Genomic DNA, 27,104 nt, shown 5'->3' on the forward strand with positions numbered 1-27,104 from the left:
TCCCCACTCAGAGCCCCCGGGGGTGCGCGGCCGGGCGGCAAAACCGAGGCCCGGGAGTGCCCGGTCCCTGCAGACCCCACTCAGCGCGCGCTTGGGGTGCTCCCGCGACTTGGAGCCTTTCGGACCCTGGCGGTGGAGAGGGGGTTCCTTGGCGGCAGGAGCGTGACAACCACACCTCCTGTCACCCAGAGATAATGTCATCTGCTTACAGTGTTCTGATTGATTCCATGTTTTATTTCCATAATTTATTTAAGAGGCAGCTTTATTGCGTCCTAAAATGGGAAAGCGGTGTCATGGGCCCTAAGAAACAGACCCACAGAGGGAGGACCCGAGCACCTGTTGATTCCTGGCTGAGATGCCGTCTGTTAGCAGGGGCGAGTCTGGGGGGCCAAACGCAGGCCTAGAGGCTCGGCAGGTCTGGGGGCATGGGTCTGGGGTCAAGGGGCTCCCTGGGGGCCGTGAGCCCCCTCCCACCTGCCCCCCCCATGGCCTTGCAGAACCACTCGTGGAGCGAGCTCTACTCCTTCGCGCTCTTCAAGGCCATGAGCCACATGCTGTGCATCGGCTACGGGCGGCAGGCCCCGGAGAGCATGACAGACATCTGGCTGACGATGCTGAGCATGATCGTGGGTGCCACTTGCTACGCCATGTTCATTGGCCACGCCACTGCCCTCATCCAGTCTCTGGACTCCTCACGGCGCCAGTACCAGGAGAAGGTCTGAGGGGGAGGCACGCTCTGGAGGTCGGGGGGTCCACTCCGTCGTCCCCCAGCTTCCTGAGCTGTGCTTGGGACAGGGGCCAGCAGGGAGTGTGGGGGCTGAGGACCCTAGAGAGGTCTGTGGCTGTGATTAGCAGGAGCAGGTCCCCAAGACGGCGAGGGAGGGAGGAAAGTTGAGCCTGGAGGGAGAGGGGCGGGACGGGTGAGGGGGACACAAGCTGAGCAGAAGGTGAGAGGCAGGGGGTCCAAACAGAGCAAAGCCAGTCTGTGGGGCACCAGAGAGCTCCATGGGGGCTGGGGGAGCTGGAGCGGGGCTGTCTAGGGGGCAGGGCTCACCCCGGGGTCTCTGGGCCAGCTTGGGAGGGGCTAGGGCAGGGAAGGCACAGGGTAGAGTCTAAAAGTCCTGAGGTCGCTCGAGGACATGCTCAGGGGCTGGGCCCATAGAGGAGGCCTCTGGGGGAGCAGGGAGGCCTGGCCCCTCAGACCTGGCCTCTGGGTGGGGACAGCCTCCACAGGGCTAGTCCTAGGGCTGGGAGGCCGGGAAGGGCAGAGGGGGCGGTGGCCCCAGGTGCTGGCCCTCCTGGACACCGCCCCATCTGTCCTGCACTGCTACCTAGTGGCCAGTCCTGGCTGGGCCACCCCCACCGCCGCTGCCCCCCCGCAGTGCCAGCTGGGTCAGCCGGGTCAGCTGGGCCTGGTGCCAGGCACCCCGGCTGTCCGGAAGCCACGGGCCTCACACCCAGACATGAGCTGGTGCTGCCACCCGCCCCACATCACGGGTTCCGCTGAGCTCAGGGCAGCTGTGTCCGGGCGGAGCAGTGGCGGAAACGGGGCTGGGGCACCCCTGGGAGCACCATCCTGGGGACAGCAGGGCCTGGCACCCCCGCCTGGTGCCCACATCCCCGCTCTGCTCAGGAGGGGCTGAGCCGGTAGTTTCTGGAAAGATCTTTGGGGAGGGGAGGCTCTGGGATGGGGCCCAGGACCTTGGGGGCCCTCGGCGGTCTAGTCCAGCCTACTGTAAGGGCCTAGAGTCAAGCCGTCCACCCAGTTCTAAGGGGTAGGGCTGCCAGATAAAATTCAGGACACAGGGAATAACTCTTCTCAGTATAAGCTTGTCCCAGACATTGCACGGGACATCCGTAACTATTTTTGCTGTTTATTTAAAATTCAGATTTAAGGAAGCCCCTCGTGTTTCTTGTCATTGTTGTCAAAGCTGGCAGCCCAGCCTGGGCTGAAGCAGGGTCCCCGGAGCTGGCAGCCACTGACCCGGGCCCCCCCACCCCCGTTGTGCAGTCCAAGCAGGTGGAGCGGGGTCCCCGGAGCCGGCAGCCGCTGACCCGGGCCCCCCCCTACGTTGTGCAGTCCGAGCAGGTGGAGCGGGGTCCCCGGAGCCAGCAGCCGCTGACCCGGGCCCCCCCACCCCCGTTGTGCAGTCCGAGCAGGTGGAGCGGGGTCCCCGGAGCCGGCAGCCGCTGACCCGGGCCCCCCCCCCACGTTGTGCAGTCCGAGCAGGTGGAGTGGGGTCCCCGGAGCCGGCAGCCGCTGACCCGGGCCCCCCCATCCCCGTTCTGCAGTCCGAGCAGGTGGAGCGGGGTCCCCGGAGCTGGCAGCTGCTGACCGGGCCCCCCCACCCCCATTGTGCAGTCCAAGCAGGTGGAGCGGGGTCCCCGGAGCCGGCAGCCACTGACCCGGGCGCCCCCCCCACGTTGTGCAGTCCGAGCAGGTGGAGTGGGGTCCCCGGAGCCGGCAGCCGCTGACCCGGGCCCCCCCCCCCACGTTGTGCAGTACAAGCAGGTGGAGCAGTATATGTCCTTCCACAAGCTGCCAGCCGACTTCCGTCAGAAGATCCACGACTACTATGAACACCGTTACCAAGGCAAGATGTTCGACGAGGACAGCATCCTGGGGGAGCTCAACGGGCCGCTGCGGGAGGTGAGGTCTCCCTCACTCGGGACTCTCCCGACCACCAGGCTCCCCATCCTGGAGATGAGGGGCCGGCCCAGCTGCAGCGTCGGCTGGACGCGTCCACACGCTCTCTCCCTCTGGGAGCCTTCCTGTGCTGCATCCCCACGACCCCCCAAGGGTCCCCACGACAGCCTCTGCCTGATTCCACTTAGCCCATCTGGGGTCCCTTGCTAGACAGAGGGGACACAGGGGAGAGGCAGACCAGAGCAGATGAGCCCAGGGTGGTCGTCAGCCTTGGCTGAGTACGAGGACCTTGTGTGGCTTTGGGCAAGGTGCCCGGGGCAGCTGTAATCAGTTCCCACCAGCCGGGGGGCTTACAATGACGGAGACTGATTCTGTCCCATTCTGGAGCCCAGAAATCCCAGACCCAGGTGTCGTGGGGCCACACGCCTTCCGGAGGCTCCAGGACAGGGTCCTTCTTGCCTCTCCCAGCTCCTGGTGGCCCTCGGCGTGTGGCTACCCACCCCCCATCGCTGCCTCTGCGATCACATGGCCTCCTCCCCTGTATGCCTGTGTCCCTCCTCTTAGAAGGACACCTGTCACTGGCTTCAGGGCCACCCTAATCCACTACAACCTCGTGTTAACTAATTACACCTGCGAGACCCTATTTCCAAGTAAGGTCCTGTTCACAGGTACCAGGGGTCAGGACTTGGACATATGTTTTTGGGGGGCACGACTGAGCCCACAACGCTCACCAGGCAGTTGCCGGGTGCCTACTATGAGCCCTGCCCTGTGCCATCAGGGAGGCGAGGCTGAGGGACCATCACAGTGACCGTGAGCTTGCAGGAGCAGCTCTGGAAAGGATGGGGGAGGCGGGGAGGTGACGTCTGAGCGAGGCCAGGCGAGCCTGCAGGTGTCCTGGTGGCAGGGAAAGGTGGAGGGAAAGATGACGCGCGTCCTGAGGACCAGGGTGAGGATGAGGAGGGCCAGTGGGACGGGGCCTGGGCACTGCCACAGGGTCGGTGCAGACTGGGATTTCTTCTGAGGGTGGGGACCACTGCCTCCCAGGAGGCAGGCGCTATGCTTAACCTCACTGAAAATGTTTAATTGTACCGGATCATTCATTCATTCGTAGAGAGATACCCCATAGACCATAAAAGGCATACAGTCCGGTAGTTTGTGGAGGTTTTAAAAACTGTTTATATTAATTAATTAATTTATTTATTTATTTATTTTAAGTCATCTCTGCACCCATGTGGGGCTCGAACTCACGGCCCTGAGATCAAGAGCCGCACGCTCCGCAGGCTGAGCTGGGGGCGCGCCCCGCGGTCCAGTAGCCCTTAGCATAGCCGTTAGCACTGTCTAAGCACACAGCACCCTTGGCCCCCAGAAGGACGCCCGCAGCCGCTAGCCACCACTCCTCGATCCCCTCCTCCAGCCTCTCGCAAGCCATATTTGGTAATTACTTAAGCGTTTACACAATTCCAAGGTCAAATTTACAAAAACACATATATTCAGAAACTTTCTGGTCTCTATCCTGTCCCTCTACCTGATTTCCTCCTGCTCTGTCTTCCATGCTCGTTCTTAACGCAAACAAAGGCGTGCCCGCCTCTCTCAGCTCCCTCCGCTGGACCCTTCCTGCTGCAGGGTCCTCCAGGCAGCAAGGCCCCAGGGCTGCTGGCCCCCAGGGTCCCTGATCTGCGTGGTGGCAGCGCATGGCAAGTGCCCTGCGGGTTTGCTCGCGCATTTGGGGTAGGGCTGAGGGGTGAGGGTAGGGTCCAGTCCCTCTGAGAGCGGGCGCCATGTTGTGCACCCAGCGGCGCTGCGAGGGACACCCACCCCAGATGCACATGTGAGAGGTGCATCTGGGGCAGCCATGTGGGGTTTCCATGCTCCATTAGTGCTTGCTATATACAGTAGGTGCCAAATGTGTGTTCGCTGTGTGGAGTGGGATATAGTGTTCCATACCTACTTTCTGCACACGGCAGGTGCTCCATCTGCTTTCTCTACATAGTAGATACTCAGTACCTGATTTCTGTACAGGGTAGGTGTTCAATACCTCCTCTCTGTATACAGCAAGCACTCAGTACAAATGTGCTGCACATAGTAGGCCCCAATACCTGCTTGCTGCATACAGCAGGTGCACGGTACATGCTTGCTGTGCACACCCAGATTTGGGGGGTTCACCCACACTTCCCTGTGGTGCTTGTATGGTTGGGTTTTTCCATGTAGATCCCTTTGGGATTATCCTGGAGTATCACGTGGGGGAGGGATTCAGGTTCATCTTCTGCTCTGGGGCTGAAATGTCTGGTTTTGCCTCGCAACTTGTGGGGCCACCTCCAGCTTGCCCCATTGTACTTGGACGGATCTCCAGACTTCCCTCCACTCGATCCCGTCTGCTCTGTGTGCCAAACCCACACGGAGCGGCGGAGGCTGAACGGCGGGTTTCAGTGTGTTGGAGGGCTCATCCCACCTTCCTGCTCTTCTTTTTTACAGCAGGCTTTCCTGCTATTTTTGCTCGTTTGTTCTAAATGACCTTACCTAGTGTCAGCAGTTCCAAAGCAAACCTGATGGTATTTCCGTTGGGATCCTGGCACACGTGTACATGAATGGAGAGAATGGACGTCTCTTGTCTTTATGGCGGTGAGGAGCTCTGCCTAACCACGGAGCATGTTCCGGCATCCCGCCGTGCCTTTCGGAGTGTCTCCACGCTCTCCTCAGACAGGTCCGGACGTTTCTTAAGCTCAAGCCCTGCTGTCTTACTCAGCTCTCTGTGCTGGTGTAAATAGGGTCTCCTCATCCGCTGTGTCCTCTTCTCAGGGGTTGTTGATTTTCAAGGTTCAGCTCTCCCTTTTATCAAAATGTATCTTATTGAAGAGTGTGCACTGGATGGGTGAGCATGAGACCCTCGATAACCAACGCTCAGACTGAATGTGGAACGTTCCCACCCTCACTCTGATCTCTGCCACCACTGAGTCCTTTACTGTTTCTTGGGTTTGTACGCTGATTTTTTATTGCTTGCTATTCTGACTGACTTCTCTGATGTAGTTTCCCAGGGACTCTTTGGGGTTTCCCAGGTCATCATATTAAAAAAGATAGTAAAGAGATTTAGCGTCACTTTTCCCTTCCCAGTTCTTGTGCTTCTGGTGGCTTTTTCCTGCCTAATTGCACTGGCCAGCATTGCTAACAGAGTTAACTCGCGGGGAATCAGCACACATCTTTTCTTGCTCCTGCCTTTGGCGGTAAAAGCTCCAGGGTCTGCCCAGTAAGACGCCACCTTTCAGGCTACGGTGTTGAGCTGCTTTGGTAGATGAAGAAACTGAGTGTCTGAGGGAGGAGACGGCCCCAAAGGGAGGGCAAGATGGAAACAAGGGCTTGTGCCCTGTGTCATCCCTGCTTCCCGCCCCTACAGGAGATTGTCAACTTCAACTGCCGGAAGCTGGTGGCCTCAATGCCACTGTTTGCCAATGCGGACCCCAACTTCGTCACAGCCATGCTGACCAAACTCAAATTTGAGGTCTTCCAGCCAGGTGACTACATCATCCGCGAAGGCACCATCGGCAAGAAGATGTATTTCATCCAGCACGGTGTGGTCAGCGTACTCACCAAGGGCAACAAGGAGATGAAGCTGTCCGATGGCTCCTATTTCGGGGGTGAGCGTCTGTGGGGGCCCGGGGCTGGGGACGGAGCTGTACCCTTCCCGGGGGGGGAGGGGAAGGCGGGGAGCCTGCAGGGGTGCTAGTGTGGGTGTCTGGGTGGAAGGGTCACACTGGCAGAGGTGAGGAGGCCGGACTGCGCTCATAGCCGGTGGGAGGGCCCCAGGGATGGATGGGGCAGGTAGGTGCTGCCCAGCGGCCGAGGACCTGATGGGCTGAGGTTGCCGCCCTCGGCCACACGCAGAGATCTGCCTGCTGACGCGGGGCCGGCGCACGGCCAGCGTGCGTGCGGACACCTACTGCCGCCTCTACTCCCTGAGCGTGGACAACTTCAACGAGGTGCTTGAGGAGTACCCCATGATGCGGCGGGCCTTCGAAACCGTCGCCATCGATCGCCTGGACCGCATTGGTGAGTAGGCCGGTCTCCGGGGGGCATCCGCCTGTGATGAGGGGGCGTGGCCTGGCTGACCCTCCAGCGCCTTCTAGTCCCCGGTCAGATTCTCTGGCCTGCTTTGTCCCGTGGCCAGACGTGGTTTCCCACGTGGTTTCCCAAGGAAGAGCCAGTGTGGAGTGTTTCCATTTGTGCAGAACTTCTGCTCACTTGGCACATGTTTGTTGAGCACCTACAATGTGCCAGGAGGTGTGGACGGCGGACCGAGAGGCTATCTCGGAGGCCGCCCTCAGACTCATGTCACAGAGGAGGGGCTTCCTTGTGATGCTGAGCGGAGGCCAGGATGAGTAGCTGTTGCCAGGTAGAAAGGGACGAGGCATGTTCTGGGAGTGGACACAGAGATCTGGAGAAGCTGGGAGGAGGGAGGTGGGGGAGGCAGGCAGGGACCAGGCACACGGGACTGACTAGGTGTGGATGCAGGAGCTTGGACTGTAAATCAGGAGCAGTAGGGAGCCATAGATGGTTCTAGGCAGGGGAGAACCTGATAGGATTTGCATTGTACGAGGGCAGGTAGGTCACAGGAAGGAGACAGAGGCCTGGCCTTGAGCGAAGTGGCCTCCGGTGTAGGGAGAGGCCAAGGGTAATTTCAGAAACCGTTGAGAGGTGGAGCCCTCAGGACCTGCTGATGACTAGAATGTATGAGTCAGGCAGATGGCGGCTCTTGGTGCTATTTGTGGGAATGAAAACAACTGGAAGAGAAGGACGGGGTGGAGAGCAGCGGTGTTAGAGGAGAGACTTCTGAGTAGACAGGAAGCATTCGATTCATGTTTATATACAGGAGGCACTCAACAATTTGCTGTATACAGTAGGTGCTCAGCATATTCGCAAGCGGCAGGTGCTTAGATATGTTTGTACATGCAAAAGGTTCTCAACATATGCTTCCTGTATATCCGGAGGGCACGAGGCTCTGGCTGAGTACTGGCAAGTGCTCTCGGTGTGCTCTCGGCGCACACTGCGGGTACTCAGCACACGACTGCGCAGGAGGGACAGCGCGTGCTTGCTGCAGGGTGATCCCTGCTTTGTGTGCATAGCAGGCACTTCATGTGCTTGCTGTATACTATGGGTGCGCTATACGCTTCCTGTATACAAGAAGTGGTCCATGCATGCTGGCAGTATACAGTAGGTGTCTCATGCCTGCTTTGCGCATGCAGTAGGTGCTCTGTGTGCTTACTACACACAAGTACTGGGCTATGCTTGTCGTATACAGCAGGAACTCGATGCCCGCTTGCTGTATATATACGGCGGCAGGTCATGCCTGCCTACTGCATACAGTAGGTGCTCAGTTCTGCTTGCTATACATAGCAGACAGTTGGTACCTGTTTGCTGTAGGCAGGAGGGGCTCCATGCACACTCCCTGTATACAGGGAGTGCGTACGTGGATGCGGCCGTTGCTTGATCCGTGTGCCAGCGCACAGAACAAGTGCCCAGCACCTGCTCACTCTCCACGGGCGCGCTCTCCACGTGCTTGCTGTATACAGCAGGTGCTCGATTTCTACTGTATAGAGAAGGTGCTCCATGCATTTTTTTTTAAAGATTTTATTTATTTATTTGACAGAGAGAGACACAATGAGAGAGGGAACACAAGCAGGGGGGGCGGGAGAGGGAGAGGCAGGCTTCCCGCAGAGCAGGGAACCCGATGTTGGGGCTCGATCCCAGGACCCCGGCATCCTGACCTGAGCTGAAGGCAGATGCCTGACGACTGAGCCACCCAGGCGCCCTCCATGCATGTTTATTACCTACGACAGGTGTGTGTCTGATACCAGCAGGTTCGTGGCCCTGCCTGTGGCACGCAGGATGCGCACTCTGTGCACACTGGCCCTACAGAGTAGGTGCTGATACCTGCTTGCTGTATCCAGCAGGCACTCAGTACACGCAGCGGTATGTGCACCGGATGTATACAGTGGGTGCCCAGTACCTGCTAGCTGTATGCAGGAGGTGCTCCATGTATGCTTGCAGCATATACAAAAGTTCTTACGGTACACAGCAGGTGCCTGATAACAGGCTCTGTACACGGCACGCGCCTCCCTGCGGGCTGCACGTAGTTGGGGCTCCCGCGCACACGCGCCGTGCACCCTTCGTGCCGTGCGCCCGCGCTGACGCCCCTGCCCCGCCCCCAGGCAAGAAGAACTCGATCCTGCTGCACAAAGTGCAGCACGACCTCAACTCGGGCGTGTTCAACAACCAGGAGAACGCCATCATCCAGGAGATCGTCAAGTACGACCGCGAGATGGTGCAGCAGGCAGAGCTGGGCCAGCGCGTGGGCCTCTTCCCACCGCCGCCGCCGCCGCAGGTCACCTCGGCCATCGCCACGCTGCAGCAAGCTGTGGCCATGAGCTTCTGCCCGCAGGTGGCGCGCCCGCTCGTGGGGCCGCTGGCGCTCGGCTCGCCGCGCCTCGTGCGCCGCCCGCCCCCGGGGCCCGCTCCCGCGCCCTCCACCGCCGCCTCGCCGGGGCCCGCGCCCTCCGCCGCCAGCCCCCCGGGCGCGCCCGCCAGCCCACGGGCGCCGCGGACCTCGCCCTACGGCGGCGCGCCCGGCTCCCCCGCCGCACCCCGCGCGGGATCCGCGCTGCCCGCGCGCCGCCTGAGCCGCGCCTCGCGCCCGCTGTCGGCCTCGCAGCCCTCGCTGCCCCATGGCGCGCCCTGCCCGGGCCCCGCGGCCTCGGCGCGCCCGGCCAGCAGCTCCACGCCGCGCTTGGGGCCTGCGCCCGCCGCCCGGGCCGCAGCGCCCAGCCCGGACCGCAGGGACTCGGCTTCGCCCGGCGTCGCCGGCGGCCTCGACCCGCTGGACTCCGCGCGCTCGCGCCTCTCGTCCAACTTGTGACCTTCGCCACGCCGCCCCGCGGGCCCGGGCGGGCCGGGGGCGGGGCCGTCATCCACACCAAAGCCATGCCATTGCGCGCTGCCCCGGCCGCTGGCCGCCCGCCCCAGAAGCCATAGAGGAGTCCTAGGTAGTTGTAGTCGGACGGGCGGGCCGGGGCGGCGGGGCAGTCCCCTCCGAGCCTCCGCCGTGCCCCTCATCGCCCTGCGCCCACCCACATCGTCCTTGCCCACCCCCACCCCCGGCGGCGGCCTCGCCTGCGTGCGTGCGTGCGTGCGTGCGAGCGAGGGGGCTCCCTTCACCTCGGTGCCTCAGTTCCCCCAACTGTGAAACGGGGACGGGGACGGCCCCGTGGCCGAAAGGAGATGGCTGTGGAGTCCTGCCCGCCCCCACCCTCGTAGGTGGCCCGTCCGATGAAGATTCTGTTTTTTTAAGTGCAATACTTGGCCCGCCGGCTTCCTGCTGCCCCCATCGCACTCACGCAATAACCGGCCCGGCCCCCGTCCACGCGCGTCCCGTGGTGACCTCCCCGGAGCGGGCACACCCAGCCCCCTCCAGCGCCTGGCGCCCAGGGGTGGCAGTCCCGGCTGCGCCGGGGCGCGGGGGGTGAGGCCGGGCCGCCGTTGAGATGAATGTACTGACGAGCGAGGCAGCAGCGCCCCCACCGCGCTCCACGCCCCTAACCCCTACACCCCCATTCCGCGCAATAAACGACAGCATTGGCGTCCAGCCTGCAGGCCTCTGATTGCTTGGCGCTAGGTCCCAGGTGGTCAGGCGCCCCGAGACCGGCGGAAGACGCTCGCTCCCACGGGTGGCAACAAGGCTTTATTTACGCCCTGGTACACGCTAGCCGCGCGCCTGGCTGGGGACCGCTGTGTCAGCTGAAGAAGTAGGTGGAGTGCTTCACCTGCTCCAGGTCGAAGGCCCCTGCAGAGCAGAGCAGACACCGTGGAGCAGGCCCGCGGCAGGACCCCCGCCCAGAGCCCACGCAGGCGGTCCCCACTCCCACCTGTCTTCGGCACGGACTTCAGCGTGTCCTGCAGCTTGCCAATCCACGCGTTCTTGGAGTGCTTGGGGGACCTGAAGCCGAGGGCAGGGCGGGGGTGAGGCCGAGCGGGGCAGGGAGGGGTGGTCCTGGCCGCAGGGGGGTTGGGGGTGGGGGGGTACTTCACCTGGTGCCGGAACAGAATCGCTTCACCAGGAACCTGGACAGGTCGTGCAGGATGGGCTGGCTATGCAGGCGGACAAACTGCTCCCGGCACACCTTGGGGGTGGGGCGGGGAAGGAGAGCTAGGCCCTGGGGGGGGGGGGGGGGCGGGACTGGGCCTCCGAGGTCAGGCGGGGTCACCACCCCCTGCCCAACCCTGAACTGACGGGAGCCACAGGCAAGGGCCACGGGATCAAGGGTGCCTGCTGCCATCTGGGGGGGCGGGTGTGGGTGCAGGGTGGCAGCACCTGGTTCATGACCTCCACGTCGGCCGCGTGGGTCCAGAAGCAGTCGTGCACAGAGACAAAGGTCAGGCCTTTCCTGCCATCGGGGGAGGGTCTCCCGTGAAGGGGGGCTGCCCTTCGTGGTCCACTCCCCCCTCCTGCTCCTTCCCAGCCGCTGTGTGTCACGCTCAGCACATGGGTGGAAAGTTCTCCTCTTAGGAAGAAAGCTCTTTGTGCCATGTCACTCCCCCCACCCTGCCCCCGGTTGCTACAGCTGGTATTGCCCCCCCCGCCCCCACTACAGGCCTCCTGCGCCCCACGGGGGGGGGACACAGACAGAACATGTCCCTGAACCCTGGCTTCTAACAGGACTATCCATGCCCTACTGCCATGCTTAGGGGCCCCGAGGGGCTCAGAACAGAAACCCAGACACCTAGCCCCCCCCCCGCCCCCGCACCAAGTTCTGTCAGAACCGAACACGCGGTACGCGGCCAGCACTCCCTTCTCACTCAGAGCAACCACCCCTCCCTCCCCGGCCCAGCCAGCTGCTCCGCCACCACTCACACCTCACTGCTTCGGGGCCTTTGCACGTCACGTGCTCGCATAGTCCTCTTCTGGGCAGCAGCTCCAACAACCCACGTGGCTGGGGTCCTCACCTGCTGTAGGCCTCTGCCCCAGCCCCCTGACCCTGTCCGACCTGGCCTCGCAACCTGCCTTTGCCACTCTCTGGGTCCCCTGAGCATCCCCAACACCCTGAACAGGGCCTGCATGCAAGAGATGACGAACAGAGCTGGGTGGAGCGCGCCCCGCCCACCTGTAGCAGTGCAGAGCTGTGAGCATCATATGCGAAGAGTCCAGCGAGTGGATGAAGTTGGGGGGGAAGCCGTTCTTCTGCTTCAGTGTGTTAGGCTTCCTGGGGAGGGGGAAGGACTCAGGTGCCTCCACCCTGGCCCCGCCTGGGGGCAGCCCCTGGTCCATATGCCCTCCCTCGGCCCAGGCATGCCCCCACCGGCACTCACTGGCTGGTGTCCCCACTCTGGCTGAAGGTGAGGCTCTGGATCCCACCGCTGATCTGCAGGGTTGGGGTGGGGAGGGTCAGGAGTCCCACCGTGACACAGTGTGGGGGCGGTGGGGTGGGGCCGCACGTACCAACACCTTGGAGTCCTGGTGGTAGGGCTGGATGATGGGGATGCCCAGGGGTGTGACCCACTCCACGGCCGAGCCCGTGTGGGCGATGAGCCGGGCGCTCTCGGTCAGCCAGTGCTGTGGACGCAGGGCACGGGGCTCAGGGCAGGGCCCGGTCAGGGGCAGCCTGCTGGGCCTGGGGAGGGGACAGGGGACACACCTGGATGGCCCGGGTGCCCGAGAACATCTCCTGGAGGCTGTTGAACACCTGGCGCACCAGGTAGTGGGAGGCCTCCCACACGAACTCCTGCAGCGGCACAGGGTGGCAGTCAGAGCCAGGGCGGCCGCCCCTCCCCGTCCCCGCCCAGGGACCCGGAGCAGCAGCAGAACCGCCTTCTTCCTCGGGGTCCCTCAGGGGCCCCCCCAGCAGCCGATGGTCGGGGGACGGGGCGCGGGCGGGGGGCCACCCCTCCCCCGTGGCGCAGGGAAACCCAGCGCACGCGAGGCCATGCACCTGGGGGAAGTTGCTGAGCTCCCGCAGGCGCTTCTCGATTTGCAGGCGGCCCCCGTAGCGGGTGACCCCATACACCACAGTCATCACCGTCTGCTTGACCACCTTGCGGCTGATGAAACCCTCGAGCACCTGGGCCACCCGCACGCCCCGTTCGGCGTCCTGCCTGCGGAACACCTCCACCTGGGCAGGCGCTGGGGGTCAGCGGGCAGGTGCGCAGAACCTCTGTCTCCCACCCGGCCCAGCAGCCCCACCACGAGGACTCCCCAGTTCCCTCTTCTGACACCTCCCCCGGGAAGCCCACCCCGACTGCCTGGTCCCGTCGCGGAGGACAGAGCCCCCGGGATCCGCACATCTAGGCGTTCACAGGATGGAGACCCCGGGGGTTGGGGGGGAACCGCAGCGCCCACCTGTGCGGCCACCCCACTGTACACGTCCTGTGGCAGGTCGGAGGGCAGCAGGTTGACGGAGGCGGCCCCCACACTGTCCCGGCCCAGGGCGGCGTAGTGCTGCAGGCCGTTACAGGAGCCGTCCTGGGGAGGACGGGAGAGTGACCCAGAGAACGAGCCACCGCTCCAGAATTCCCCAGTGCGCTGCTCACACCACCAGTGCTGAGGTTAGGGAACGTGTCCGTGCGAGACCACACCCACTGGGACTGGTCCCCACGCGGGCACGCCGGCCCAACTCAAGGTGGGATCTGCAGGGACTGTGTGCCCCCACCACATCCGGCCCAGCTCCCCCCAGGGCCAGGCACACCCCACACCGGGGTCCCCAACAGCTCGCCTGGTGAACCGGGAAGTGAGAGACGTAAGCGGCAGGGTCGGGGGCACGCACGGCCCGAGCAATCTCCATGCAGCAAGCCAGAGCCTGCCAGGGCTCGTCCACCTCCATCCACCACTTCCGGCCCTGGGGGGAGGGGAGGGGGGGCGGAGGCAGAGTGGGGCTCAGGCCAGCCTGGCTGGGGCCGGTTCAGAGCGCCCCCAGGGACGGCGGGGAGGGTGGGGGCAATGGGAGCGATGGGCAGGCAGGGCGACCAGGGAGCAGCCCTGTGCGAGCAGCCCTGCGCGTGAGCCCTGGGCCCAGCCATGGGATGGGGAAGGGTCTGGAGGAAGGGCCGGCCTGGACTGGGAGGTGGCAGAGCCGCGGAGAAAAGGGGACAGGGCGCCGCGGTGGCTCAGTTGGTTGAGCGACTGCCTTCGGCTCAGGTCATGATCCTGGAGTCCCGGGATCGAGTCCCGCATCGGGCTCCCTGCTCGGCAGGGAGCCTGCTTCTCCCTCTGACCCTCCCCCCTCTCATGTGCTCTCTCTCATTCTCTCTCACACAAATAAATGAATAAAATCTTTAAAAAAAAAAAGAAAAGGGCACGGAGAGGACGAGGCCAGGAGCCTGTGCTGGGGTCAGAGAGCGGGGGGCTGGGAGGGAGGGGCCCGGGTAGCCAGCGCAGGGAACGGGCTGGGGGAGACGGACGGGCGAGGCACCAGGGCTCCAGCCAGTGCCCTCCGCGCCCCTACCGTCATGGGCCGGTCGGCAGAGTCCAGGATGTCTTCCATCACCTCGTCAGCGAAGACCAGGCGGGCCTGCAGCGGCTCGTGTTTCTTGAGCCCGGTGAGGTTGACCAGGTGGATCTTGAGCCAGTCAAGGCCGTGGGGGCCAAGCGGACGGCCCTGGGCAAACTCCAGCAGGGCACGCGCCAGGTCGCTGCCCAGGTGGTTGAAGTGGGGCGGGCAGGGGTAGGTGCGGCCGCGGAAGTCCATGTTGTGAGGCAGCCAGAAGACGCGGTGCCGGAGATGCTGAGCTAGCGAGAGGCGGTAGAGGGCGTCCGAGCGCAGGCTGTGCATCTCCCGCGCCACCTTCAGGCAGCGGGCCAGTTCCCGCCGCACCTTGGCCTTGTGGGCGGGCGAGGCGCCAGGCGGCAGGCGGCCCTCGGGCGGCCGGGGCGCCTCGGAGGGCGGGGCCGGCACACCCAGGCGCGGGCAGCCCTTGGCGGCGAAGAGCTCCAGGACCAGGTCCAGCACGCGCCCGTTGACCCGCCAGGCGCAGTTGCCCAGCTGGGTAAGGGCGTCCAGGGCACCGTGCAGCTCGGCGGGCGGGCAGCCGTCCAACAGCCGCTGGTGCTGCATGGTGCCCTCCAGCGAGCGCATGAGCTTGGTGGGGCTCAGCAGGAAGGCACCCGCGTGCGGCGACGTCCAGGGGAGCGGCGGGCAGAGCATGGGCACCTCGGCCGCTTCAAAGGTCAGCGTGCGCTCTGCGGCCGTCGCCAGAAGCTCCGTGAAGGCGGGGTGTGGCTTCAGGATCCCGATCTGGGGGCGAGGCGGGCAAAGATGGCTCCGGGGGCCCCTCGCCCCAGAGGACCCCACCGGGGCCCAGCGGTCCCCACTCCACCCGGAGCCCCCAGCCTCCTCTCTCCGAGGCCCAAGGCCTCCCGGGGCGGCCCACCTGGCGGAAGCTGCGGAAGGAGTACACGTGGTAGAGCACGGGGATGAGCGTGCGGGGGCCCTGCGGGGCGGCCACGCTGCCGGGCATTCGCACGGCCCCCACCAGCAGCTCGGCAAGCTTCTTGCCCAGCTGCACCAGCACGGGCAAGGGCCAGGGCTGCTCGTGGGGGGCCTCAGGCGCCCCCAGCGCCTCCCAGTACTGCCGTGGCAGGTGGGGCGTCTCCACCTGGGGGCGGGAGTGTGGGTCAGGGGGGCCTGGGGGGCCTGGGCCCAGAGCTGCCCACCCACCACCCCGAGGGCGGGAGCCAGTGGCAAAGCCGGGCCCTGGGGCGAGGCCAGCTGCGCTCAGGCCTCGGTCTCTGCACCTGGAAACGCCCCCGCGCCCCCACCCGCAGGGCGCCCGACCCAGGCCTCACCGGGGTGTCGGAGGCCAGCAAGTGCAGGTAGCTGTGGTAACGCTGCTGGAGCGCCCGCACCTGGCTGCTCAGCTGCTTCCTGTGCACCGTGTGCCGGTTGAAGACGCGCAGGCCCAGCTGCTGCGCCAGGGAGAGCAGCGACTCTCCCTGCGGGGGCAGCACCTGCAGGGTCTGGGGGCGGCACTGTGAGCCCCGGGCCCCTGCCCCCTGCGTGCCCCCCCCCCCCACTGCCCCCAGGTCCCACCTGCAGCAGCAGCTCGGCGAGCTCCTCCTCGGTGAGCACGCACAGGTACGGGAAGATGGTGCAGCGGCCGGCACGGGCGGCGCGGGCCTCGCTGGCCTTCAGCTCCTGCAGCCCCAAGCTCAGCGCCTGCACCCACTCGGCACGCAGCTGCTTCAGGGTGTTCCGCTGCGGGGCAGGGGAGCAGGCGTCACCGCCACGCCCTCCAGGCCCTCGGGGCCACCTCGCACCCTTCCTGCGGTGCCAGGGGGGCACACGGCCTACCCTGGCTCTGGGGAGGCAGCAGCTGCCCGCCACGCCCCCCCGCCCCCAGACCGGGGGTGTGATCCAGCCCCGTTCCTCACCGCCTGCAGGACCTCCTTGGTCAGCACCCGGGCCTTCTCCACGGATTCCACGGCCACGGTGGTGGCCATCTCCACGTCCAGCTGCTGCTGGAAGAGGCTCTGCAGCTTCTGCAGGGGCAGGTGCAGCTTCGGGTACGACACGGGGCCGCTCTGCTGGTGCGGACAGGCGGGCAGTGAAGCCCAGAGCTGCTGGTCCCCCTGCCCTTCCACAACCCACCCCACCGCCGGCCCCAGCAGGGCCACGCGTGAAAACCGCCCGTCCACGAGGCCAGCAGGACGCGATGCAAAGCAGCCTGTGACAGCCACGCTGGTCCGAGCGCCCAGCACTGGCCGGCCTCACTGGGCAGGGGCTGGGACAACCTGGGGAGACACGGTTCAAGTGCCTGCATGCGTCTTTTCTTTAAACTTGGGACTGTGTGGGGCGCCTGGGTGGCTCAGTCGGTTGAGCGACTGCCTTCGGCTCAGGTCATGATCCTGGAGTCCCGGGATCGAGTCCCGCATCGGGCTCCCTGCTCGGCGGGGAGTCTGCTTCTCCCTCTGACCCTCCCCCATCTCATGCTCTCTCTCTCTCTCTCTCTCTCTCTCAAATAGATAAATAAAATCTTTAAAAAAATAAAATAAATAAATAAACTTGGGACTGTGTGAACGTGTGACCCGTCCGAAAACAGATCACTTCAAACAGCCCAACCCGACACATGGAGAATCACGAACAGGTCCACATGGAGCAGGGTGACTCATGATCCCCAGAGCGGACGGAGCCCCTCTGCCCACCTGCAGCTCTAGGCTGCCCGGGTTCAGGGCACTGACCGCCAGCTCTGCCTGGAATTGTTCCTCCAGGTGGGAGACCAACACCAGCCCAGCCGTGGCACCTTTCTTTAGGGTCAGGGCCCCGCTGGGAGCCAAGACTTGCCAAGTCTGGCTTGTCTGGCCTCTGAGGAGCAGGGAGGGCGTCCCTAGGAGGCGGGTGGCGATGAGAGAAAGAAAAGGAGGGGCCGAGGCCTGGGAGACCCCACAAGGGCAGGGTGGTCCCAGCTCGTCCCCCACACAACATGGCCCCCCGCCTGTGGGTGTCAGGGCCTGCTCACCTTGGCGTAGATCTCCCTGAGCAGTGGTGAGGTGTTGACTTGGGGCGGGGGCCGCGGCCGCGGCGGCAGGCTGAAGGCGGGCTGGGCCTTGTGCACGGCCCTCAGGACCATGGCCTGCTCCTCCTGGCACAGTGGCATGCTGGTAAACAGCCCCTGCAGCTTCAGCCCGTCCCGGGCCATCTGGTCCAGACACCTGCAGGGGGCACACGGTGGGTGCAGACCCACCCAAGGGATGGGTCTCAGCGCCAGGTGGCCGTAGGGGCCTGGGGGAGGGGGTCCAGCCCCCAGCAAGGGCCAGGCGGCACACCCACCTCTGGATGGTGTTGGTGTCCTGGTCCAGCCGTCCCATGCACTGCAGGGCGGCCGCGTAGGACAACAGGTCTGGGGTGAGGCCAGCATCCTTCACCATGAAGAACACGTAAACCAGCTCTTTGAAGGAGCCCTGGGGAGACAAAGTTGGGGTGAGGGCCTGGGGGTGGCCGGCCCGCCCCTCGAGACCTCTCTCTGTGGCCAGCGAGTCAGGCAGGGAAAGGCTCGCTGGCCAGGACGTGACCGTGCGCCCCCGGGGGCAGCGCAACGGGCACCGCGGCGGGGTCGGGGTCGGGCCTGGGCCCCGAGGGGAGCCGTGCTAGCACGAGTCCAGCCTCGCCCCAAGAGGCTCTCTGGCGGGATCTGCAGAGACCCCGCTCTGCGTCCGGCGGTTTTCCGGTCTCTCTTGGTCCGCCTGCTTGGGGCTCAGCACGTCCCCGCCTCACGCAGGCACCGCGGCTGTCGGGCCAGCAGGTGCCGCCTTCCCGTCTCCGCTCGCGCCTGCGAAGCGGCCGACTCCCTCGCACGCGCCGCGGTGTAGCTGCGCTGCCGCAGAGTCTCTCAAGAAGGCAAGGCTCCGGCGCTCCCCCACCCGCGGTCCTGCGGCCCTCATCTGAGGCCTGCTGTCGCGGCAGGGACCACCGTGCCGGCAAGAGGGCTCTGGAGGGCTAGTCTCAACGACCCTGCACGGGCTGCCCTCCTCGTGGTCACCAGCCACGCGAGGTCGCTCCGTGGATGTTCAGCCCTACAGGGGGTCACACGCGGCTGGTGCAGACAAAGTTCTACCGGACAGCGCCGGTCTCGAACGAGCACATCCATCCCACACGGACAGAATCTTGGTAACGCCAACAACACGAAAACATGCACTTCTGAAGTTCACACGTTCTCTTGCCCTTGTCCTAAACACAGATGACGGTCAAAGCCCTGAATTAGGTCCCTCAGTCTTCCCAAGAGTCGAGCAGCATTCCCTGCTCTACAGATGGGGAAACCGAGGCTCGGAGAGGCGTGAGCAGTGCAGGCCACACAGTGGGCACATGGCAGAAACAGGACTCAAACTTGGGTCTGGGCGACAGCCAAGCCCCATCACACACACGGGCCGCCCACAAACAATGACTTGTGAAGCCAGTGATGGCCGTGAAGTCCGTGCACAATACAGAAGAACGGGGCCTGGAGTGGGCTGACCAGTGCCCCCCCCAAATTCACATGTACCCAGGCCCTCAGGACAGGGGCTCTACTGGGAAACAGGATCTTTGCTGACGTAACGAGTCAAGATGAGGCCATCTGCAGGAGAGCGTCTCATCGGTAAGGCGTCCGTGTGACCACGGAGGCAGATGCTGGAGGGACGCGGCCACAGGCCAAGGACGGCAGGCACCCCCGTGAGCTGGGAGAGGCAGGAAGGACCCTCCCCAGAGCCTCCAGAGTGGGTGCGGCCCCGCCACACTCAGATCTGGGACTGAAAGGAAGTAAATCCCTAGCACTTGAAGCCGCCCCGATGTCTGTCATCTGCCCCAGGGACCGCGGGAAGCTCACACGCAGGCTCCTGGCGGGAATGTCCCGCTGTAACAGGGATCTTTGCTGGGGGACCTGGAGGCCTTGTGACCTTGGATGGGAGAACAGGGCCCTTCTGTCTTCACCAACTCCCTAAATCTAGCACACCTCCCAGGGATGAGTGCAGAAGAGAAACTGCCTGTGACAGCCACCGGTGTACATGGGGCATGTGTCACATCGCGTCACGTCGTAGTCCAATGCAGGCGTACAAGAGACGGTGGCTCCTGGGCCTGTCGCCCAGTCCGTGCGGAAGGTGCGGCACGGTCTCCACCATGAGCCCACCCTCCTGTGCCCACACCTAGGTCTTCACACAACCCTCTCCTTTGCAGGCCTGCGCGGTTCCTGCTGGCCCTGAAATAGGGCTGCAGGTGCAGGGGAGCAAGGAGGCAGGGCAGTTGGCCCCTCACAAGCACACGTACGTAACACTGTCCTGAACAATCAGAAAAGACGACACCGTAGGGGAAACTAAGAAAACTTGGAAAGACACGGGATGCAGCTAAAGCGGAGCCCAGAGGGAAGTTCCGGCCATGAACGCCTGCGTTTAAGGAAGAAGGATCGCGACAAAAAACCTACACCTCAGGAAACTAAAGCATCGAAGTCACGGTGTCGAGTAAGGGGGGACGCCAGAAGGTAAGAAGCCCCAGCCAAGGAGTCAGAAGGAGAAACGCTAGAACTTTAGCAGGAATTCTTCCTTCTTTCTTGTTTGCCAAATTTCTGCTGAGGAACACACGTGATTTACGCTTGACAAGCCCGAGAGAATCGCTGAAACGGTAACAAGCAGCAAGACCAGGGCTGGCGCCTAAGCGCCACTGGGGCCTTGACTCCCGCCGGGACGCCGCCCCCCGTCCCGGGGCCGCCGCTCACCTTGCGAGCCCAGCCGAGCATGACGGTGTTGTACATGGCCAGCGTGAGCCGCCGCTGCTGCCGGAACCGGCTGTGGAAGGTGACCAGCACGTGGTGGGCGAGAGGCAGGTGGCCCGTGAGCAGGCAGCACTCGAAGAAGGCCAGGAGCCTCTGCTGCTGGCTCTCCCGCCGCACAGAGGCGCTCTCAGCCTGGGGGGCCTGCCCGGCCTCGTGGCTCAGCTTCCGCGGGGCCTCCTGCAGCAGCTGCGCCAGCTGCTCTTCCCAGTGGCTCCGGGGGGCCCCGTGCTCCCAGCGCTGCAGGCAGCTGGCCAGCTGGGCGTCCAGCAGGCGGGGTACCACCCGCAGCCTGTGCTCACAAGCCAGCTGCTGGGCTCGCACCTGCAGCTTCACCTCCAGCCGCTGCTTGCGCTTCTCCATCGCAAACTTCTCCTTGTCCAGTTTCTGGGCCCAGCGGCCACTGACCTCAGTGGCAGCGTCCTCAGGCCCCATCTGGGCCCTCCCGGGTGGCTGGAAGCCGCCAGATGCCGGAAGTCGTCGGGCCATGCCGACCCTCTTCACCGTTACCTCCGACACAGACTCGGCCTGCAGCTGCCGCACCCGCGCCTCAAGCACTGTGGGGGCAAAGGGCAAGGATGTCAGGGGGTCTCCAAGCCCCAATCTCCCCAGCCCCTCCTGGGCTGGGGGGGGCGTGGCTGGTCTCACCAGCTCTTGAGGCTTCAGCTTTATGTGTTTGATGATTTTCAGGCACACACACCCTACCCACCTGCTCAGCACCCCTCTGAGCCTCTCGAACTCAACTTCCCCAGCAAGCTCCTGGTGTCCCCCCAAAACCTGCTCCTCCACGTCTGTCACTGGCAGTGCTGTCCTTGCAGGTGCTCAGCCGGAAACCCCAGGGTCGTCTAGGCCTCTCTCCCTCCACATCCAGTCTGTCAGTACACCCTCAGGGGTGTGCCCCTGCCTTCAAAATCTATCCAGGTGCCTGGATGCCCCCTGCCTTCACCACCTCCCACTCTCCCCCACATTGATCACTCCGGGCAGCCACAACGGCCTCAGGGCCTTTGCACACACTGTTCCTGATGGGTATGGGTATGGGGACAAGGTGACCCTGAGTTTTCTGCAGAGCCGTGGTTCTGTGGCTAGCCTTGCACCACGATGACTTTACAGATCGTGGGGGTCCCCAGCAGATCAACACATGACCTTGTTGTGTCTTTCTGCTTGAAATGCCTTATTTCACATACATGTTGATTGATTAACACTGAACCCACAGCCAACAACACTGTAACTCACTCCTGCCCAACCACATATTTTCTCCAAAAGGCACCTCACAGCCTTCTTGGGCTTAGAACACTAGAAAGCACCACTACGCTTGGGGGCCATTTTAACAGCAAAATCACCAAAAGCACAAAAATGCAAAAACCGGGCGCCTGGGTGGCTCAGTCAGTTTAGAGTCCAACTCTTGATTTCAGCTCAGGTCATGATCTCAGGGTCATGAGATCGAGCCCCGCCGTGTTGTAGGGCTCTGTGCTCAGCACGGAGTCTGCTTGAGATCCTCTCTCTCCCTCTTCCCCGCCCCTCCCCGCCATTCCCACGCTCTCCCTCTAAAAAACAAATTCAGATTTAAATTAAAAACAACAGCGTGGCACTAAACATACCTCAGAAAGGACACCTGTTTACAGTATGCATGAAACAAGAGAACAGTGTGTCACCTGGTTCAACACCAGCTGGGGGTGGGCATGTCCAACCACTCAAATGTCTGCCGCTCTGCGTGTGTCTACAAGTAACTACTAGAGTACCTGAGTACTGATTTCAGGGTTACGAGTAAACTTTGCAAATACAACTGCAGACCGACTGTACCTGCCCACGCCCCTCCCACTGGACTTCAGCTGACAGGAGAGCTGGCCTCGCACAGCAGGGGCTCAGCAAAGACTTGCTGAAATAAAGGGGAAAGACAGGGTGACCTTGGTCCCTGGAGTGCGCCAACGCCCAGGACACGTGTTTTGGAATACACGTGTCAAAGGCCATACCCTGCAGCAGGGCTGTGGGCACAGGTTTTTCTCCCGGAGGTGGCAACATCAGAGCTGACCTGGCGGCCACATCTCCTTCTGGCTGAAAAGGCAGGCAAAGGCCACAGGGATCTGTGTCCTCAGCTGGGGCTGGCGGCGAGGGGGGGGGGGGGTTCTATTCTATGCGAGAGGAAACAGTTGGAGACTGGAGAGTGACATAATGCGATTCAGACTTCCAGAACCTTCTTACAGTTGAATGATAATAGTATCTGGGCTTTCCTTTAAAATAATTACGTGGTGGGTAAGAAAGGAAAGGCTGCTGTTGAGGATGGTGGTACTTCGCTTCTGTATGTTTGGAATTTCCTGAAATAAAGCTCTCCTTTTCAGAGGCTACCCCACCTCACCCCTGGGTGCTGGAGGGGAAGCGGGACATGCCGGACACGGTCTGGAAGACACATGCCCCCACCTCCCTCTGGAGGTGCTAGGACTGAGCTGTCCTTCCCCGGTTATGAAGATGGGAGGACCCCTCCTGGGCCCCTTCAGGTGCCCAAGCCCAGGCACATGAGTCAGTTCAGGGTTGGAATCCTGGCTCTGCATGAGCAGCTGCATGCAGCCCTGGCCCAGCCTCTCCAGCCTCAATCGTCTCACGTGGAAAGCAGGAGCGCCTGCTGGGTTTGGGGAAGGGGGAAACACTAACTGAGCCTCCTGTCATCATCCTCACGGGACCATGTCAGTTACCCTGCTCTACAGCAGGACATCCCGCAGGGGGCAGTGGGGAGAGGACTTCAGGCGCCAAGCCCCGGGGGGCTGGACTCACCCTCCAGCAGCTCTGCGTGGCCCCAGTCCTTCCGGCGGTCTTGCTCACAAGGGTTGGCAGAGGAGCTCCTTCTGCGGCCCCAGACGCCACTGAGAGCCCCTGTGGGTGACAAAGGGAGGCTGCGGGAGGCAGAAGGAGGCCCGCCGCCCAGGGGGGTGGGAGGTCCTCAAATGAGCGGAAACAGCAGGATCCGGGGGCAAAAGAGCTCTACGCTCAGTGGAAACCGTCAGTGGTCACGGGCCTCACGCTGGAAAGAAACCAAGAGGTCAAAGGTGAAGGGGACCTCAGAGCAAGGAAAATTTGGCTGTGGGACCGAAGATAACGGGTTACTCGAACTAAAGGTGTAGTGAGTTCAAAGGTCAAGGGCCCTAAATCTCAAATAAGGGTTCAGGGGACTCCAAAAGAAACCAGGACTCCAACGTCAAAGTGCTCTGCCGATCGCCGTCCGGAGACTGGCCCAAGGGCGAGTGAAAGTGGGGTCCAGTCAGTGGGTTCCCCAAAACCAGAACCCCGTAGGGCAAGGGGCAAAGGTAGGGGGTGGCTGGATCTGACGGCCTAGAAGACGAAGGTCACGGCCGCGGGGAGAGGGGGCAGCGGCCGCGGCGTCTACCCCGGGCCTCCCCCGCGTTACCTTCCTCCGCCAAGGGGCCGGGCCGGCCCGCCGGCCACAGGGCCCTTCGGAGACCGGACGCGCCATGGCCCCAGCGCAGCGCCGACATGCCGCTCGCGCCCGCCGCACAGCCCGCACTGCGCCTGCGCCTGCGCCGCCCGCACCTGCCGGGAGTTGTAGTTCCGCAGCCTACGGCGGCTTCGAAGGGACCTCGCGGCGGGAGGAGGCCACCGGAACCACAATTCCCAGAGAGCAGCGGGGCCCCGGAGGCTCGGAGGCATGCGCCGAAGGAGCCCTCTAATTGGCTCTTCCCTCTGTCAAGGAGGGGCGGGACAGAGCCGTTGCTTGGGTAACCCGCGTGACTCTGAGCCCTCTTTGGGAGGACCAGGAAGCCAAGTTTGCTTTTTTCTTAAAGGAATGGTCGCCAAATAATTAGGAAGACGTTCTGCGATTTAGCGATTCCTGTCTGCGATTTTCGCTGCTCCAACGTCGACTTTGGGGCGGGAGCTATGTATCGCGGAGGAAGCCGAGGTCGGGAGATGTCGATCCCCAACATTAGGGAGACCGCCGTGCCCCCAAACCAGGGGCAGCTGGGCCGTCGCCTTTCCGGGACATCTCCCTCGGCCACGCCCTCCGGGCTCAGTTTCCCCAGTAGTCAGCTCTCAAGCTCCCAAGGACAGGCGCAGAGCGGGCGCCTAGAGCACACGAACCTACTGAATTGATTGGATGACGAATAGAATGAGATAATCCCCGGAGCCTGGAGGTTCCCAGCCCTGCCTGGCCTTCAGGGTGACCCCACTCCGGCGTTAGAGTCAGACCTGGAAGGCACTGGGGAAACTGAGGCCGGGGGAGGGGCGCATCTGCTGGCATGGGAAGGACGAGAAGAAGAATATCAGGAGTAACTGTGTTCCAGGCAGCGTTCACAGCAAGTGCAAAGGCCCTGCGGCAGAGTCAAGTGTGGATAGCTGGAGGAACTTGAGCAGAGCTGGAGTTAGGGAGAGGAAGCAGAGACAAAGCTAGAGGGGCTCTTGGGCCAGACCACAGCGGGCCTTAGGGGCCTGGGCTCAAGCTGCCACCTGCCCTCAGATACTCCAACTTGGTTACCCCATTAGCCCAGAGTGGAAGCTGGACCTGTGCTCTGTAAAGGCCAGCCTCCTGGGCCTGGAGGCTTCTTGACAGCACATTCCAGACGCAGCTGCCCACGCGGGCTTGTGCATTATGATTCCACCGGCTGGGAATGTTTTCAACAGACTGCAGCGTCCTCTCAAACCTGCCCCAGCCCACTCCAAGCTGCCCTGGGGGCCTCGACCTCAGATCTGACTCACACCTGGGAGTGCCTTCCTGGCCCTGGGGGGCTGAATCAGTTGGACCTGGTCTCTCAAGACCTAGAGACACCCCCTCAAACCTCTGTAGTCTGGCAGAGCCAGGAACCTGGGATGGAAGGCAACACTTTGGAGTTCTTTGTGCCTCCGTTCCCTCTTCCTTTCCTTGGGAATAGATGCCCTCAACCATTATTTCCCCAAGAGCCGGATTCCAGGAACTTAGCAGTGAGAAAGTTATTCTTTCTGCTTCTGCTCGAACACAGAAGGTCTCACTCCATGCCCGCCTGTATCTGATTCCAACCTCAGCTCTCTGGCTGCACTGCTGTCCATCTGAGGATCTGTCACGCGGCTCTCTCCTCGCAGCGTTTCCTGTTATGGCTTATTGTCATCATGTCAGTGTGTGGCTCTGGTTTTCCACTCCTGATGGTGAGATCAAGTTTCCTTGTAAAACGTAAGCAAGAAAAATGGGAATAACACACCAGACTGGTGGACAGAGGTGTGATTAAATGGGAAACACAGCGTCGGAGGTTGGAGTTTGGGAGACACCCGTGTTTCAGAAACTGTTTGCTTAAGTTGGGTTCTCACCCAAAATGTTTTGTCCGATTCTTGCCCTGAGACGTTCACACGAACCTGGGTTGTGCCCATGTCGAGAAAGGCAAGGATCTCTAGATGGAAGGTGAGGATACCGGATTCTAGGGATTGCCTGTAGTCAACTACCACAAACCAGGGCGCCTGGGTGGCACAGTCGGCTTCCGCTCAGGTCATGATCTCAGGGCCGTGGTCCGAGCCCCACGTTGGGGCTCCACGATCAGCGGGGAGTCTGCTTGAGATTCTCTCTCTCCTCCCCCTGCTCACTCGCTCTCTCTAAAAATAAATAAATAAATCTTAAAAAAAATAAATGAATTGCCACACACCTCGCGCCTCCAACAACAGAAAGGTATTCTTATATTTCTGGAGGCCAACCCAACAGACACCCAGTGTCAGTATCCGCGGGCTGAAATCAAGGGGTTGCAGGGCTGCACTCCCACTGGAAGTTCCAGGCGGAGGGTCGTTCCCGCCGCCGCCAGCTTCTGGGGGCTCCAGGCGTCCCTTGGCATGTGGCTGCACCCCGCCCGGTCTCCACCTCCGTGGTCACGTGGTCTCCTCTGTGTCTGTGTCAAACCTCCCTGTGTTTCTCTCTTATAAGGACACTTGCAACAGTACTTGGGGCCTACTAGGATGGTTTCCTCATCCGATGATCTGAATTTCATTGTATCTGCCAAGCCTCCAAATAAGGTAAAATTCACAGGTTCCTGAGATGAGAATGTGGACATATCTTCAGGGGCTGTTATTCAGCTCATCAGAAACTACCCTGGGTTTGTGACGAGCAGAAAAAGCTATTCTGGGGCGCTGTGGGGACAACAGGGGCCGTCTGACCATGGATGGTGGATTAGATCGCAGCTTGGATATGACTGAAGACCTTGCCTGCAGGAAATACGTTCATGTGTTTAGAGGTGAAGTGGTACCATCTCTGTGGCTTATTCTCAAATATCCACTTACATAAAAAGATTACCTGTGTGCCTTTTTCCAGGTATGATGTCAACAGTGCACACGTCAGGAATACAGCTCAATTTTCACAAATCTGACACACAGGTATCCCAAAAAATGCCCAGCCCCTGACAGCCCCCCACACCTCTCATCGCTGGCCCCCAGGGTGATACCCCCATCCTGACGCCTCACACCGGCGTAGTTGGTTTTGCCTGTTGTAGACCGTGACACAAATGGACCTCCTTTGGGGCGCCTGGGTGGCTCAGATGGTTGAGCGTCTGCCTTCGGCTCGGGTCATGACCCCAGGGTCCTGGGCATCAGGCTCCTGGCTCGGCGGGGAGTCTGCTTCTCCCTCTTCCTCTGCTTCTCCCACTGCTCATGCTCTCTCTCTATATATATCTCTGTGTTTCAAATGAATAAATAAAATCTTTAAAAAAAAAAAATGGACCTCCTTTGTGTCAGGCTGCTGCTACTCAGCATCCTGTCTGAGACGCGTCCACATTGTTGTTTCCTGGGCACAGAATTCCCTGGTGGGAATTCGCTACGGTGTATTTACCCATCCTCCTGCTGATGGAGAGCAAAAAGAATATATAGAATTGGGGAACGCAGGAATAGGGTGCCCACAGTGCTGTTCTTACAGGCTTGAAGTCTTGAAAAACCGCAATGAGACACCACTTTGCCCCATGAAGATGGCTGGAGCCCAAACGGGCAATCACCAGCGTCTGCAGGACGTGCAGAGATCGGAACCCTGGCGCACTGCTGGTGGGATGCGGATGGGACAGCCGCTGTGGAAAACATCTGGCAGTTCCTCAGAGAGCGAAACATAGAATTATCGTATGACCCAGCAGTTCTACTCCTATTCATATAGACGAGAGAAATGAAAACACGTCCACGTAAAAACCTGTACACCCAGGTTCAGGGCAACACAATCCACAGCAGCCAAAAGGTAGAAACAACCAAGTGTCCG

General features: G+C 62.1%; 2 protein-coding genes across 6 annotated transcripts in view; one reads left to right on the plus strand and one right to left on the minus strand.

Moving 5' to 3' along the window:
• HCN2 (hyperpolarization activated cyclic nucleotide gated potassium and sodium channel 2) overlaps window positions 1-10,272 on the plus strand; it is an 11,710-nt gene extending 1,438 nt beyond the window's left edge. The window contains exons 3-7 of the mRNA XM_081822757.1: window positions 498-716; window positions 2,504-2,650; window positions 6,036-6,276; window positions 6,524-6,688; window positions 8,848-10,272. Of these exons, the coding sequence (XP_081678883.1) occupies window positions 498-716; window positions 2,504-2,650; window positions 6,036-6,276; window positions 6,524-6,688; window positions 8,848-9,551 (1,476 nt within the window). The 3' untranslated portion in view covers window positions 9,552-10,272. The remainder of the gene's footprint in view (window positions 1-497; window positions 717-2,503; window positions 2,651-6,035; window positions 6,277-6,523; window positions 6,689-8,847) is intronic.
• Window positions 10,273-10,358: 86 nt separating this feature from the next.
• Window positions 10,359-23,467, minus strand: POLRMT (RNA polymerase mitochondrial). Of its 5 annotated transcripts, none has more exons than XM_006751095.3 (21): window positions 23,310-23,466; window positions 22,679-22,777; window positions 19,859-20,469; window positions 17,449-17,579; window positions 17,138-17,330; window positions 16,053-16,202; window positions 15,712-15,876; window positions 15,468-15,638; window positions 15,053-15,277; window positions 14,128-14,916; window positions 13,399-13,521; window positions 13,026-13,148; window positions 12,619-12,798; window positions 12,325-12,411; window positions 12,129-12,242; window positions 11,999-12,051; window positions 11,794-11,892; window positions 11,004-11,076; window positions 10,721-10,812; window positions 10,558-10,628; window positions 10,359-10,475 (listed from the first exon to the last, which is right to left on the minus strand). In XM_006751095.3, the coding sequence occupies exons 1-21, from the start codon at window positions 23,395-23,397 to the stop codon at window positions 10,426-10,428; spliced, it is 3,687 nt and encodes a 1,228-aa protein (XP_006751158.1). In that variant the 5' UTR covers window positions 23,398-23,466; the 3' UTR covers window positions 10,359-10,425. The 5 variants fall into 5 exon arrangements, with proteins under 5 accessions (XP_006751158.1, XP_030878265.1, XP_081678671.1 ...); XM_031022405.2 differs by having other exon boundaries at window positions 16,053-16,205; XM_081822545.1 differs by lacking the exon at window positions 23,310-23,466 and adding an exon at window positions 22,328-22,526 and having other exon boundaries at window positions 16,053-16,205.
• Between the last annotated feature and the right edge of the window lie 3,637 nt (window positions 23,468-27,104).

Source organism: Leptonychotes weddellii, chromosome 1, assembly GCF_054177405.1.
Source record: "Leptonychotes weddellii isolate Sample4059 chromosome 1, ASM5417740v2, whole genome shotgun sequence".
Lineage (NCBI taxonomy): Eukaryota > Metazoa > Chordata > Mammalia > Carnivora > Phocidae > Leptonychotes > Leptonychotes weddellii.